We start from the raw sequence: 13,660 nt of genomic DNA, 5'->3' as shown, positions 1-13,660 counted from the left end.
TTATACACATTTTTTAAAGACAATTCAATTTAAACCACAAAATAATTTATTATTAATAATAAAACATACTTGAATAAGTAATATATGACCTGTGCAATTTTCACTCTATTACAAGGAAAGCTGGTCAATTATTTTAAATAAAATATCTGGTTATCTAGTATTTTTTTGTATTACACTTTGGATGATTTTCTGAAAAAGTTTCTTTTCACCCGTTCAGCTTCTCTGTCATCTCACTCTGTCTGGTAATGTCGAAGATGACAGCATTCGCAGCCTGTTTTTTGGTGACTACGCCAAACCAGACTCTGCTAGTAAACCTTATGATGAGATCACCGACCTAAGCTCATTAACTGAAGTGATGGATTTCTACCTCAGGGAGTACAATAACATCAGCAAAGCACCCATGAACCTTGTGATGTTTCGCTTCGCCATCGAACACATCTCCCGAATCTGCCGTGTGCTGAAACAAGACAACGGCCACCTGTTGCTGGTGGGCATCGGCGGATCAGGACGGCAGAGCACCACCAAACTTGCCACCTTTATCAATGACTACGAGCTGTTTCAGATCGAACTGACCAAGAGCTACAGCATGTCGGACTGGCGTGACAATCTAAAGCACTTGATGCTTAAAGCAGGGATACAGGGGAAGAAAACAACATTTCTCTTTAGCGACAACCAGATCAAGGATGAAGCCTTCGTCGAGGACATCAACATGCTGCTGAACACAGGAGACGTGCCAAACATCTTCCCAGCGGACGAGCGTGCGGAGATCATGGAAAAAATGCAGGGAATTGCCCAATTGGAAGGGAAGAAGATTGACGTCACACCACTCTCCATGTACAACTTCTTTATCGACAAAGTTAAAGCCAATCTTCATATAGTTCTCGGTACTGTTTATATCATATCACATTATATATATTTTTTATTATTTTATTTAACCAGGACGGAAATAAAAGAAGTTATTAATAAAACAGAATACACATTTATTGTTTGTTTATTTAATAAATAAATATATTTATATATGAAGAGTTCAGATGCAAAAGCCTCTAAGTGCCATTTGAAATTTTCTTCTTTAATGATGATTTTTATCAAACTTGTATATTTAAGTTCAGTAATTTCACTTAAATGGCACTGATAATTACCTATTAATTGTTATTTAAGTGAAATTACTGAACTTAAATATACAAGTTTGATAAAAATCATCATTAAAGAAGAAAATTTCAAATGGCATTTAGAGGCTTTTGCATCTGAACTCTTCATATATAATTTATGTAATTTTATATAATAATAGTATATAATATACTGCATATAGTTATTTATATTTGTAAACTATAAGCATGTTTGTCCCAATAGCAATGAGCCCAATAGGTGAAGGCTTCCGCAATCGTCTCCGGATGTTCCCATCTCTGATCAACTGCTGCACCATAGACTGGTTTCAGGCCTGGCCCAAAGATGCTCTGGAAATGGTTGCCAACAAGTTCCTTGAGGATCTGGACCTGGAAGACAACATCAGGACAGAGTGCGGTCATAAGCCAGATTTTATTACCTTTAACAGATAATAGTATAGACCATTTTGCTAGATGTAAACAAAACTGGTCCAGAAGCACTTCCTGTTTCAGATTTTTAACACTACATAAAAGCTGGGATAAAATACAACCAACAGAACATATACAACTGAATCAAAAAGTTAAACAAACATCTTTAAGATTTTTTATTTACATGTGAAATAAAGAAAACAGTTACAAACTGAAACAGGAAGTGTTTCTGGACCAGTGTTGTTTACATCTTGCAAAATGGTCTATTCAAATATAAAGGCTCACATTGTCTGCATTATTCTCAGGGTGGTGGAAATGTGTAAAACGTTCCAGGAGAGTGTGCGAGAGATGTCTGAGCGCTATTACTCCCAGCTGCGCAGACATAATTACGTCACTCCTACTTCCTACCTGGAGCTCATCCTGACCTATAAAGCCTTGCTCGGTTCCAAACGCAACGAGGTGAACGAGCTCAAGAATCGCTACATAGTCGGCTTGCAGAAACTTGACTTTGCTGCTTCTCAGGTGAGACAGAAAATGTGGATGCTTTACCTGTCACGTCATAATACTCTCTGTACATTTCATTATGTTCATCTGTTCTTCTATTCGATGTAATGTTATTTAAATAGTAAATATTTGATTTCCAATATATTATAAAAGAAATTAAAAATGTAAAATAGAACTATTTTCACAGGTGGTCTCAGATAAATAATGTAGATTTCAGTAAATCTAGATATATATATATATATTTTAAATGAGAGGCCATTTTTTGATAATGTACATACAGTAAAACCTCAAATAATAGATCTTATGTAGCCCCGCCCCTTTTTAGCGTTGCGCTCGTTGTCTTTTGACTTCTGGTCTGTATTTTCACAGCGATCTTGCATAGGTACTGTATGAATGAACTGCTCGTAAAAAAATCCCCGGTAGACATTTGTTAAGACATCTGCTTTATGATAAACATTACAATGCTCATGATAACTTTTGTTAACTCTACAATAAGTAAATCCACTTCCAGCTAATTACTCCTCGACAGCGATGCCATAGAAATATACAGAGCGACCGCAAAAACGGAAGTTCAAAGACAATATTCTAAAGATGACGGCGCCCACGTTTCTCTGGTGCATAAGGTCTATAGCCCGGGCTTTTGTTCTCCCAAATAGTCGAACTGCACCGGCTTGTATTTGAGACAGGCGTCTATATGAGACAGTCAGCAGTCTCTACTCTACATTCAGAGGTGGGGACAAGTCACACATGGTCAAGTCTAAGCAAGTCTCAAGTCTTAACCATCAAGTCTCGAGTCAAGTCTCAAGTCGCAGTTCAGATAAATCAAGCAAGTCAAGTCAAGTCAAGTCAAGGGTTCACCCTAAGCAAGTCAAGTCAAGTCCTGATAAGTTTCAAGTAAAGTCAAGTCACACTACTAAAATAAATAGAGGTAAATTTTTTCGATACATATTTATTTTTGCACAGAAAAGATGAACTTTTATACATATATTATGTATCTTATTTAATATACATTTGCTATATTAATCATATGCATATCTGTGCTACATTAATATCTGAAAATAAAATAAAATTGTGTTGTTTACACAAAACGTCTATAGATGTATCGATTCTAAGATGTATAATCCAATCTGTCTAATTCAAATTAATTGAAACGGTCTAAAATGTATGAAATCTAAAATGTAATATCTTATATCTTATATAAATGTAAAATATAAAATATAAAATGTATGAAATGTATGAGAATATAAAATGCATTTTTTTTTTTAATTTAGTAGTTTTTCTTATCATAGCCAACAAATGTCTTCGGAAACTCCTTTTCCTCGATTTACTGAAACCTATATGTAAAACGCATTTGCAGCTGCACAGCCGTGTATATCTATGCTGCATATACAGACATCCCAACCTACAAGAATTCATTTCAGGGAGGTATATCTCAATGAATGTAATGTTAGGGAGGGGGGGATATAAAATATGTTAATAAATATAAAATATGTTAATATGTTATATTAACATATTTAAAATATGTTTAAAATAAATATAAAATAAAAATGGTAATATGTTATATTAACATATTTTATATTTAATATTACATATTAAATAATATTATGTATATTATATATTAAATTTACATAAATATTAACAAATGATTGTTTTAATTATGGAATTCTCCATAATTAACTCCTAAACTTCAGAAGAGAACAATTCTTTGTAAGGAAGGAGGGGTTTCTTTATTGTACATTTATTTGCATGTAGTATGTAGCATATGGTTTGCGTTGCTTTAAATTGGTCAGTGCAGCGCTGACTATTGAGTGTCGCTAGGAAACACGTCCGCGCTGCGCTGACGAATCGGCTGCGCGGCTCGGATCATTGAACCGTGCAGATGACATGTCTGCACGGCACGAGCTCTGTAAAGCCCCGCTGTCTAGTCCCACTTTTGGTTTGTTTGGCTTCCCATATCTCTGCCGTGCACACGCCGCACGCTATGTATGTTATACGCGCAGTATCTCGCTCTAGATTCCGGGAGATTTTAACTCATTTGCGGGCATCAGGGACACGCTATCAATATGCGTGAGACTCCCAGTCCCGGAACTTCCGTTTGGCGCGGTTTGAATTGAGCAGCGTTAAAGGCACAGATGCCGATATAGTGATGCTGATGTCACAATATATATATATTTTAATTAACTGTATTGCTGTTTGTTTATTATATGTTCAAGTCATTGTCGAGTCTTCCACTTCAAGTCAAGTCAAGTCTCAAGTAACTTGTTCTCAAGTCAAAGTCAAGTCAAGTCATTTTTGTACTTTAATCAAGCAAGTCACAAGTCCTGAAAATTGTGACTCGAGTCAGACTCGAGTCAAGTCATGTGACTCGAGTCCCCCACCTCTGCTCTACATCACTCACCGATCAAAAAAGGCTTTGGCGGGACAAAAATTTGCTTTGGCGGCCACCAAAAAGCGGACGATCTAACAGGTTTTATTAGATTAAATACAACCCGAAACTAAAAAACAGACCCGGCCTCTATTTGAGACCGGCCTTTATTTACCCAGACCTGCAGCCACACCAGGCGTGTAAAAGAGACAGATATCTTTTTGTGACTTTGGCTATTATTTGAAGTCTTACGGTAGTTATTAGTCATGGATATATTGATGTTGACAGTGTTGTGTATGTGATGTGCAGGTAGCAGTCATGCAGCAGGAGCTCACAGCTCTACAGCCAGAACTAATCGAGACAGCAAAGCAGACTGATCAGATGATGGTGAAGATAGAAAAAGAGACCGTTGAGGTGGATGCTAAGAAGAAGCTTGTCAGTGCCGATGAGAAAGTCGCCAATGATGCAGCAGCTGCTGCTAAAGCGATTAAGGTAACGGATGGGGAAAATGGAGAATTTATATCTAAGGCTCACAAAAATAATCCATGTATCTCAATGCAAACCAAATTTCAAATCATTTTCATGTATTAGAAATCTATTAGAATTCTAATGTATTATAATAACACAATGCAAGGACAATACAGTATTATTCCAGGAACCTTTGTCATTAAATTGTCAAACAGTTTAAAATAATTTCATTGAACTGTCATCATGTTTTAGCTAGTTTTAGCTATCTATTGTCAAAATAAATTATATATATATATATATATATTAGGGCTGTGCAAAAGTTAATTGATATTAATCGCATCCAAAATAAAAGTCTGTGTTTACATAATATATTTGTGTGTGTTGTGTGTATATAATTATTTTGTATATATAAATACCTATGCATGCATTTATATATTTAAGAATTATTTGCACTTAAATTCTGTATATATAAATAAATACATAATCTACTGTATATTATATAAATATAAATATTTTATATATGAATAACACATTTTCTTAAATATATATACATCCATGTGTGTATATTTATATATACAAAATAATTATATACAGCACACACAAATATATTATGTAAACACAGACTTTTATTTTGGATGCGATTAATCGCAATTAATTTTTGCACAGCCCTAATATATATATATATATAAAATATTTAAACTTGATGTGATTTGACTGGAGTGCCGAATTGCAAAGCTTGTGCTTTTACATACTTTTTTAGAGTATGCTCAAAGCTTTAGATGCACAAGTGAAAAAATCAATACAGATTTTCTCGTGTTGCTGATTTTTCCTTATCCACTTGATAAGTTTAATTAGAAAGTGCATAAAAAATAAAAATAGATGTTGGATTTTACAAGGCTGGAATGGTCTTGGTGGACTAGATGCACTGCTTCAATTGAGGGGACTGGGAAAGTGGTTAGCAATTTGAGCATAGGACGCAGTGGTTTGTGATATGAGGTAGACACTTTGCTAAAGCTATGTTTGAGATGTTCAAATCAATTAATTTATTGTCTGATAGGATGAGTGTGAGGGGGATCTTGCAGAGGCGATGCCAGCGCTGGAAGCGGCTCTTTCTGCTCTGGACACACTGAAGCCGGCTGACATTACCGTCCTGAAGACGATGCAGAATCCCCCTGGTCCCGTCAAACTCGTCATGGAATCCATCTGTGTCATGAAGGGAATCAAACCAGAGAGGAAACAAGACCCTGGTGGATCAGGTATGAGAATGATTTGTCTGTCCTGAACACTGCATTGGTTGATGGTCACATCAAACCAGCTAAGATCACCATTAGCTATTATGTTATCTTTTTTATGTGCTTTATCTACACAGGTAAGATGATTGAAGACTTCTGGGGGCCATCTAAGAAGCTTCTAAGTGATATGAAGTTCCTTGAGAGCCTCAAAACATTCAACAAGGACAACATACCTGCCGCTAACATCAAGAAAATCAGAGAAAAGTTTATAGACCACCCAGATTTTCTGCCCTCAACAATCAAAAGTGTGTCGTCTGCCTGCGAGGGCCTTTGCAAATGGGTGCGTGCCATGGAAGTGTACGAGCGTGTGGCGAAGGTCGTTGCCCCCAAGAAAGAGAAATTAAAAGGAGCAGAAGACGAGCTAGCTGTGCAGATGAAGATGTTAACCATAAAACGTGCCGAGCTGAAGGAGGTGGAGGATCGTCTGCAGGCATTAAGTGACACGTTCGAAGGGATGATACAGAAGAAAAAAGACCTAGAGGCAAACATCGAGCTCTGTTCCCAGAAGCTAATACGAGCTGAAAAGCTAATCGGTGGCCTGGGCGGAGAAAAAGACAGGTGGACAGAGGCTGCGCGGCTCCTCGGGATCAAATACACCAACTTGACCGGCGACGTGCTTTTGTCCTCAGCGACAGTGTCGTATCTCGGAGCTTTCACCGTCGATTATCGCGTGGAGTGTCAGCGGAAATGGCACCAGCTGTGCAGTGAGAAGAACGTGCCATGTTCAAAGGACTTCACGCTTAGCAACACTCTCGGAAACCAGGTGTTGATCCGTTCCTGGCAGATCTCTGGATTACCCGTGGACTCGTTTTCCACCGACAACGGAATCATCGTCTCGAACTCTCGCCGTTGGCCACTCATGATCGACCCTCAGGGCCAAGCCAACAAGTGGATCAAAAACATGAACAAGGCCAACAAACTCTCTGTCATCAAGCTCTCGGATAGCAACTACATCCGTACCCTCGAGAACGCCATTCAGTTCGGCACACCAGTCCTCCTGGAGAATGTCGGCGAGGAGCTGGACGCAGTTTTAGAGCCGGTTCTCCTGAAACAGACCTTTAAGCAGCAGGGCGTTGAATATATGAAGCTGGGCGAGAACACCGTGGAATATTCCATCGACTTCCGGTTCTACATAACAACAGGGTTGAGGAATCCACATTACTTGCCCGAGGTGGCGGTCAAAGTGTGTCTGTTGAACTTCATGATCACACCGCTGGGTCTCGAAGATCAGCTACTGGGGATCGTCGCCGCCAAAGAGAAACCAGAACTGGAGGAGAAGAAAAATCAGCTGATTCTGGAAAGTGCAGCCAGTAATAAACAGCTAAAGGAGATTGAGAACAAAATCCTGGAGGTCCTGTCTTCTTCTGAAGGGAACATTCTGGAGGACGAGGCTGCCATTAAGGTTCTCTCATCATCTAAGGTGCTGTCCGAAGAGATATCCGAGAAGCAGAAGATCGCGATCGTGACCGAAAATGAGATCGACAAAACGCGAATGGGTTACCGTCCGGTTGCAGAGCACTCGTCCATTCTGTTCTTCTGCATCTCGGATTTGGCGAACATCGATCCCATGTACCAATACTCTCTCACGTGGTTCATCAACCTGTACCTGCACTCCATTGCTCACAGCACAGCTAGCGATGACCTACAGACCCGCATAGCCAACATCCTAGATCACTTCACCATGCGCGTTTACTATAACGTGTGCCGCTCTCTGTTCGAGAAGGACAAGCTGCTGTTCTCCTTGCTTTTGACCGTTGGCATCATGCAGGGAAAAGGTCAGGTCGACGACATCGCCTGGCGCTTCCTTCTCACGGGAGGCGTTGCTCTGGAAAACCCGTTCCCCAACCCAGCCCCGGAGTGGCTTTCAGACAAATCATGGTCCGAAATAGTCCGTGCTTCCCAACTTCCCCGTCTCAAAGGATTGTTTGAGCATGTGCAGGAGAACATTGTGCAGTGGAAGCAGATTTACGACTCTGGTCGTCCGCAGGACGAGGAGTTACCCGGGAAGTGGGGCGAGGTAGCGGGCATGGAGCGCATGGTGGTGCTGCGCTGCTTCAGACCGGACAAACTTGTGCTGGCGGTACAGAAGTTCATTGTGGACAATATGGGCCGGGCGTTCATCGAGCCACCGACCTTCAACCTGGCGGAAAGCTACGGTGATTCCAACTGCTGTTCGCCACTCATCTTTGTCCTCTCTCCAGGAACAGACCCTACAGCAGGTAAAATTAAATAGAAATAAAGTTTCTTTTCTGTGCTTTTTTTTATAATATATTATTGTTCCTTCTGATACAACATTTAGTCGTGTTGTTTTGAAATTTGCAGACAGGTTTCATTAATATTTTGAATCATCATCAAGTTTTTTAGTATTTTTTTGTTTGTCATTTTTATATATTTTTTTTAAAATAATTTAATTATATTTCATTTCAATTTTAGTACTTCAAATTAAATTTATATTTTATTAATGTTAATGTTTCTATTTATTTCAATACACTTTAAATACGGTACATTTTGAAGTTTAAATTTATTGTAAATCAAATGTATGTTGTATTTGATGTAAAATATATACTTCACCAAATAATTTTTGTATGATACTCGACTGATGTAAAATTTGGGCAATCTGTAATATTATTAAAATCTGTATATCTGTAAAATCTGTAAAATCTGCAATCTGTATATATTAAGAAATAAAATCACAATATATGATTGTTTCAGCACAGATTTAAACATTTACTGTACAGTTAAGTGATGTTATTTCTCTCTTTGTCATACTCAGGACTGCTGAAGTTTGCAGATGACTTGGGCATGGGCGGCAGTAAGACCCAGACGATCTCTCTCGGTCAAGGTCAAGGTCCAGTAGCTGAGCAGCTGATCAAGGTAGCGCTGACCAACGGCAACTGGGTCGTTCTGCAGAATTGTCATCTCGCAACCAGCTGGATGCCAGCCTTGGAGAAGATTTGCGAGGAGGTCATCACACCTGAAAACACACACACCAGCTTCAGGTAAAAATTGTGCTGTTTCAAAATTAAGCAAATCACACACAACTTCAACATGAAGTTAAATGCAAAGGACATGTTTATCTCAAAATCAAAATATATTTTTTAAGAAATAATATTTTTCATAGGGAAATAGGCTTTTTTTGTGACAATTAAATACCTTTCCCTCCAAATTCTCATTACAGTAATACAATTATGCAGATCATCCTACAAATTATTTAAAAATTAGCTTAAAATAGATACTGCCATTATGTATACCTACTAATTAAATAATATTTAATTATTGTAAATAAAATGTATCATTATGAATGTTTGCATTACAGTAATTACAATGAGATTAAAGTACTAGAGTAAATACTTTTCTGTGGTAATCAAGATTTATGCAAATATAATTTTTTTCCCAATTACTTGGCTAATATCCTAACCTCAAACTCTTTATGTTTTAGGTTGTGGTTGACCAGTCAACCATCTGATAAGTTTCCAGTGAGTGTTTTGCAGAATGGGGTGAAGATGACGAATGAGCCTCCCAAAGGACTGAGGGCAAACTTACTGCGTTCTTACCTCAGCAATCCCATCTCAGACCCCGCCTTCTTCAACAGCTCCGCTAAGCAGGAAATCTGGCAGAAGCTGCTGTTCGGCCTGTGCTTCTTCCACGCTCTGGTACAGGAGAGGAGAACGTTCGGCCCACTCGGTCAGATATACATCTAGCTTTCCTGTCTGTAATCCTTCATTTAATTCAGCCTCCGTCTTTAGAGAACAAGCTGCTGTGATGCTGTCATCAATCTACCTGATCTGATCTTTTCTACATGCATTATACTGTACAGCCACAATCAAAAGGCAGTTTTATAGGCAGAGGCAGCTATAAGTTCATAGATTGAATCATTCCCCTTAAAAAATGATCAACACTATTATAAAAGCAAGCTCATTTAATATAACTCCCTTCTATTTATCTATAATAATGATCTGCATATTATTAGGAAGAAAGCATGCACATAGAAGGAAATGAAAACTGTTGCTGCTAAAAACATATTATAAGCATGCTTTTGGTGAGCTCATTAAATGTGTTTGGGAGCCACAGTGAGGTCATTCACATCTTCTATAGGGGGTTTTATTGTGACATTAAAAGTGAGTTCAGTCTCCTCTCTTCATCTTTCTCTGCAGGTTGGAATATTCCATACGAGTTCAATGAGTCTGACATGAGAATCAGCATTCGTCAGATCCAGATGTTCCTGGACGAGTATGAAGATGTACCGCTGGAGGCCCTCACGTATCTGACAGGTGATTAAGCAAGCCACCGCCCTGAAAATCACAGTAAACACATAGCAGTGTGTTAAGAACCCCTTAGTAATCACATAGCAACACCCTAGCATTATGGTGGTGAGTTTTGTATAGGTGATCACCACTCTTTTCTTCAGAAAATGTCAAAATACTGGCTAGTCACTGGTACATCTTGACATCTACAGTATTTGATGAAACGCGGTTACATTGTTACAACACTTGAGCTCATGTTTGCTCGTGTGCCCTTTAGGAGAGTGTAATTATGGTGGGAGGGTGACTGATGATAAAGACCGGAGGCTGCTGATGTCCCTCCTCTCCATCTTCTACAGCTGGGAGCTCATTAAACAGGACAAGTATCGTGTGTGTGAGGGAGATCTGTACTACGTGCCATCACACGCTCCCTACCAGGTACACACTCACACTGTGCACCTTCATTAAATCAAGTGACCTGTATTTATATAGCGTTTTATACAATACCGGATTGCTCTACAGTGATAAACATATAATAGGGACTTTTGTACCAGAAGAGCCTTTTCATAGTTCCTAGAACTATTGGCGAAGGTTCCTAGTTGTTCTTTTGGAGGAACTAATTTAGCTCCTACTTCAGAGTCGGTCTAAACCAGCACTATAGGAACAACTACTAGTGACGTTAGTGTTCGCTAATTGGCACACAGATTATAGCCTATAAATTTACTCGAGAAACTAACTCTACGAACATGGAAAACAGTGATAGATGGGCCTCTTAACCATTACTTTTAAGAGAAAATCAAACTTTGAGGGGACTAAGCCAAACGTGATGTGTTTCTGCTCAGCTAGCCTAGCACAACAACAAGAGAAGCTTACGCCACTTCAGAGTTCCTGCTGGCGGTGCGAATGCAACCAGGAAAATGTTCCTAAGGGAACCATTAGTTCTCAGGGAACCACCCTGGTGGCTAGTTCCTAGAACTAAGTCGCTAGCGCTACCTCCTAATGATCAATGATGCAAACGAATTTAATTCTGATGTAAAGCAGCTTGAAAAAGACAATAGTGTCATTGTTCAGCTGAAGTCAGCGGATTATGCAAACGAATTATGCTTATTTATGAGACATGCGAGGACTATGATGCAAATTTAGGTGTCATGTTTGTGGCAGTTAATTATTATAGTTAATTAAAACTAAAACTATTATAAAGAATTGTTATATAAAATAATTAAAATAACTGATATATATATATATATAAATATATATATATATATATATATATAGAGAGAGAGAGAGAGAGAGAGAGCCGAAGTGATGACGTCACTTTGTAGGACAACTCGGAAGCTAGCGGCACATGGGTTCCCTATGTCGAAAAGCAATGCATTTTCCCCATAGACTTTTGGAAAATCGCAAAAATTAAGATCTGTGTTTAACAAAGGGTTGTGACCCTTACACGTTTTGTCTAGCAAGATAATCTTTACAAGTTAATCCAAAATTTATACAATTTTGAAACCTTATATAAAGATTTTAAAAAACACAATCAGACACAATAAAGTTTAAAAAACCATAAGCAGGTTATAAATGTGTGTTCTATGTCATAGATCAAAACGTGAAAATATTTAGAGGCTCTGTTCACCACAGACCTCATTTCAGGCGATTTAGCAAAAACCCATTCAAAAATCACATAGACTTTAGAGCGAGGAAACCGTAGTGCTAAAATGCTAACTCACTTCCGCGTTTTGGCCTACAGAGTGACGTCGTAACTTCGGCACTCTATATCTTTTTTAACTTATTTTATTTCGGATAGTATTTACTTGGCATTTCTCTTTTTTTATTTAAGTAAAAAAAAAATAAAAATAAAGATTTAATCTATTTAATAATAAACCTTATTAATGTAGACATATTACTAAAACTACAACAAAGAAAAAATTATTAAAATTACAAAAACATCAAATTACTACATTTAAAAATGTAAATAAAAACAGAAAATCGAATAGATTCAATGATAAACTTTATTAATAAAATTGTATTAGCAAAACTATATAGACATATTACAGGACTAAAACTAAACTAAACTAAAACTCTAAGTAAAATTATAAATGAAAAAGGAACATTTATACTTTTTATTAATATTTTTAATAGATTTTTAATTGTATATTAAGGATACTAAAATAGCACTGGCTTGTGGGGATTTGAGAGCTACAGAAGATGAATCTCTTTTATATGTAGAGTTATGTGGACTACATCCGCAACCTGCCCATCAGCGCTGAACCTGAGGTCTTCGGCCTCCACAGCAACGCTAATATCACCAAGGATAACCAGGAGACCAATCAGCTGTTAGAAGGGGTGCTGCTGACGCTACCCAGACAAACTAGCAGCGGAGCCAAATCTCCACAGGTGAGAGAAGGCATATCGTAAATGAAAAATGATTGACAGTTTTGTGTTCCCGCTCTTTCTGTCAGTGCGTTTGTCTGTGTCCACAGGAAGTGGTAGACGAGCTGGCCGAGGGAATGCTGGCCAAGCTTCCCTGTGATTTTGACATTGAGATGGTGACCAATAAATACCCACTCCTGTATGAAGAGTCGATGAACACCGTCTTACGCCAGGAACTCATTCGCTTCAACAGGTACCAGAAATATACTTAATGCAATATAAGTTGCTTTGGATGTAAGCATCTGCCTTATGCATTCATGTAAATTTATAGGCTGTCAAAGGTAGTGCGTAGCAGCCTGCTGAACACCCAGAAGGCACTTCGGGGGCAGGTTGTGATGTCGGCCGAGCTGGAGAACGTCTTCAACAGTCTTCTCGTTGGGAAAGTGCCGGCCACATGGGCCGCGAAGTCCTACCCTTCCCTTAAACCCCTCGGAAGCTACATGTCCGACTTCCTGGCCAGGCTGCAGTTCCTACAGGTGAGCAAGTCCGACGGCTAAAGACAAATGCACTCAACAAGACACAAGCTCGTGTGAATAGTTGCACTGAAAAGATGTGGTGTAGAAACAATCTTCACTTAGAAATTGAGAGTAAATTTCACAAATAATTACAAACAAAGAACAACTGAAATAGTATATTCTTGTAAAACATTCTCTAATAATCCTTGTTTGATGTACAGTTTCGATTTTTTTATAGTGTTATTTAAGTAACAATAAGATGCAGTTATATTATAGTTGTAATTAATATTTTGAGATGGTTTTATTGTTATATTTTTTTTTTCATTTTGATTTTAAACTGATTTTAGTTGTTTTGTTTTGAGTCAACTAGCTGAAATAA

At 38.2% G+C, this 13,660-nt stretch overlaps 1 protein-coding gene across 1 annotated transcript in view; it reads left to right on the top strand.

The window, feature by feature from the left end:
* Positions 1–13,660, top strand: part of dnah3 (dynein axonemal heavy chain 3) — a 47,997-nt gene that overhangs the window by 32,282 nt on the left and 2,055 nt on the right. The window contains exons 48-60 of the mRNA XM_089125941.1: positions 218–884; positions 1,351–1,516; positions 1,838–2,054; positions 4,711–4,893; positions 5,927–6,125; positions 6,239–8,380; positions 8,935–9,160; positions 9,601–9,845; positions 10,316–10,432; positions 10,683–10,840; positions 12,623–12,790; positions 12,877–13,019; positions 13,098–13,302. Coding sequence (XP_088982067.1) covers positions 218–884; positions 1,351–1,516; positions 1,838–2,054; positions 4,711–4,893; positions 5,927–6,125; positions 6,239–8,380; positions 8,935–9,160; positions 9,601–9,845; positions 10,316–10,432; positions 10,683–10,840; positions 12,623–12,790; positions 12,877–13,019; positions 13,098–13,302 — 4,836 coding nt within the window. The remainder of the gene's footprint in view (positions 1–217; positions 885–1,350; positions 1,517–1,837; positions 2,055–4,710; positions 4,894–5,926; positions 6,126–6,238; positions 8,381–8,934; positions 9,161–9,600; positions 9,846–10,315; positions 10,433–10,682; positions 10,841–12,622; positions 12,791–12,876; positions 13,020–13,097; positions 13,303–13,660) is intronic.

This window comes from Pimephales promelas, chromosome 22 (genome assembly GCF_988280905.1).
Source record: "Pimephales promelas chromosome 22, fPimPro1.hap1.1, whole genome shotgun sequence".
Classification (NCBI taxonomy): domain Eukaryota; kingdom Metazoa; phylum Chordata; class Actinopteri; order Cypriniformes; family Leuciscidae; genus Pimephales; species Pimephales promelas.
The sequence above is the reverse complement of the archived record's forward strand: the minus strand, read 5'-3'. Positions and strand labels throughout refer to the sequence as shown.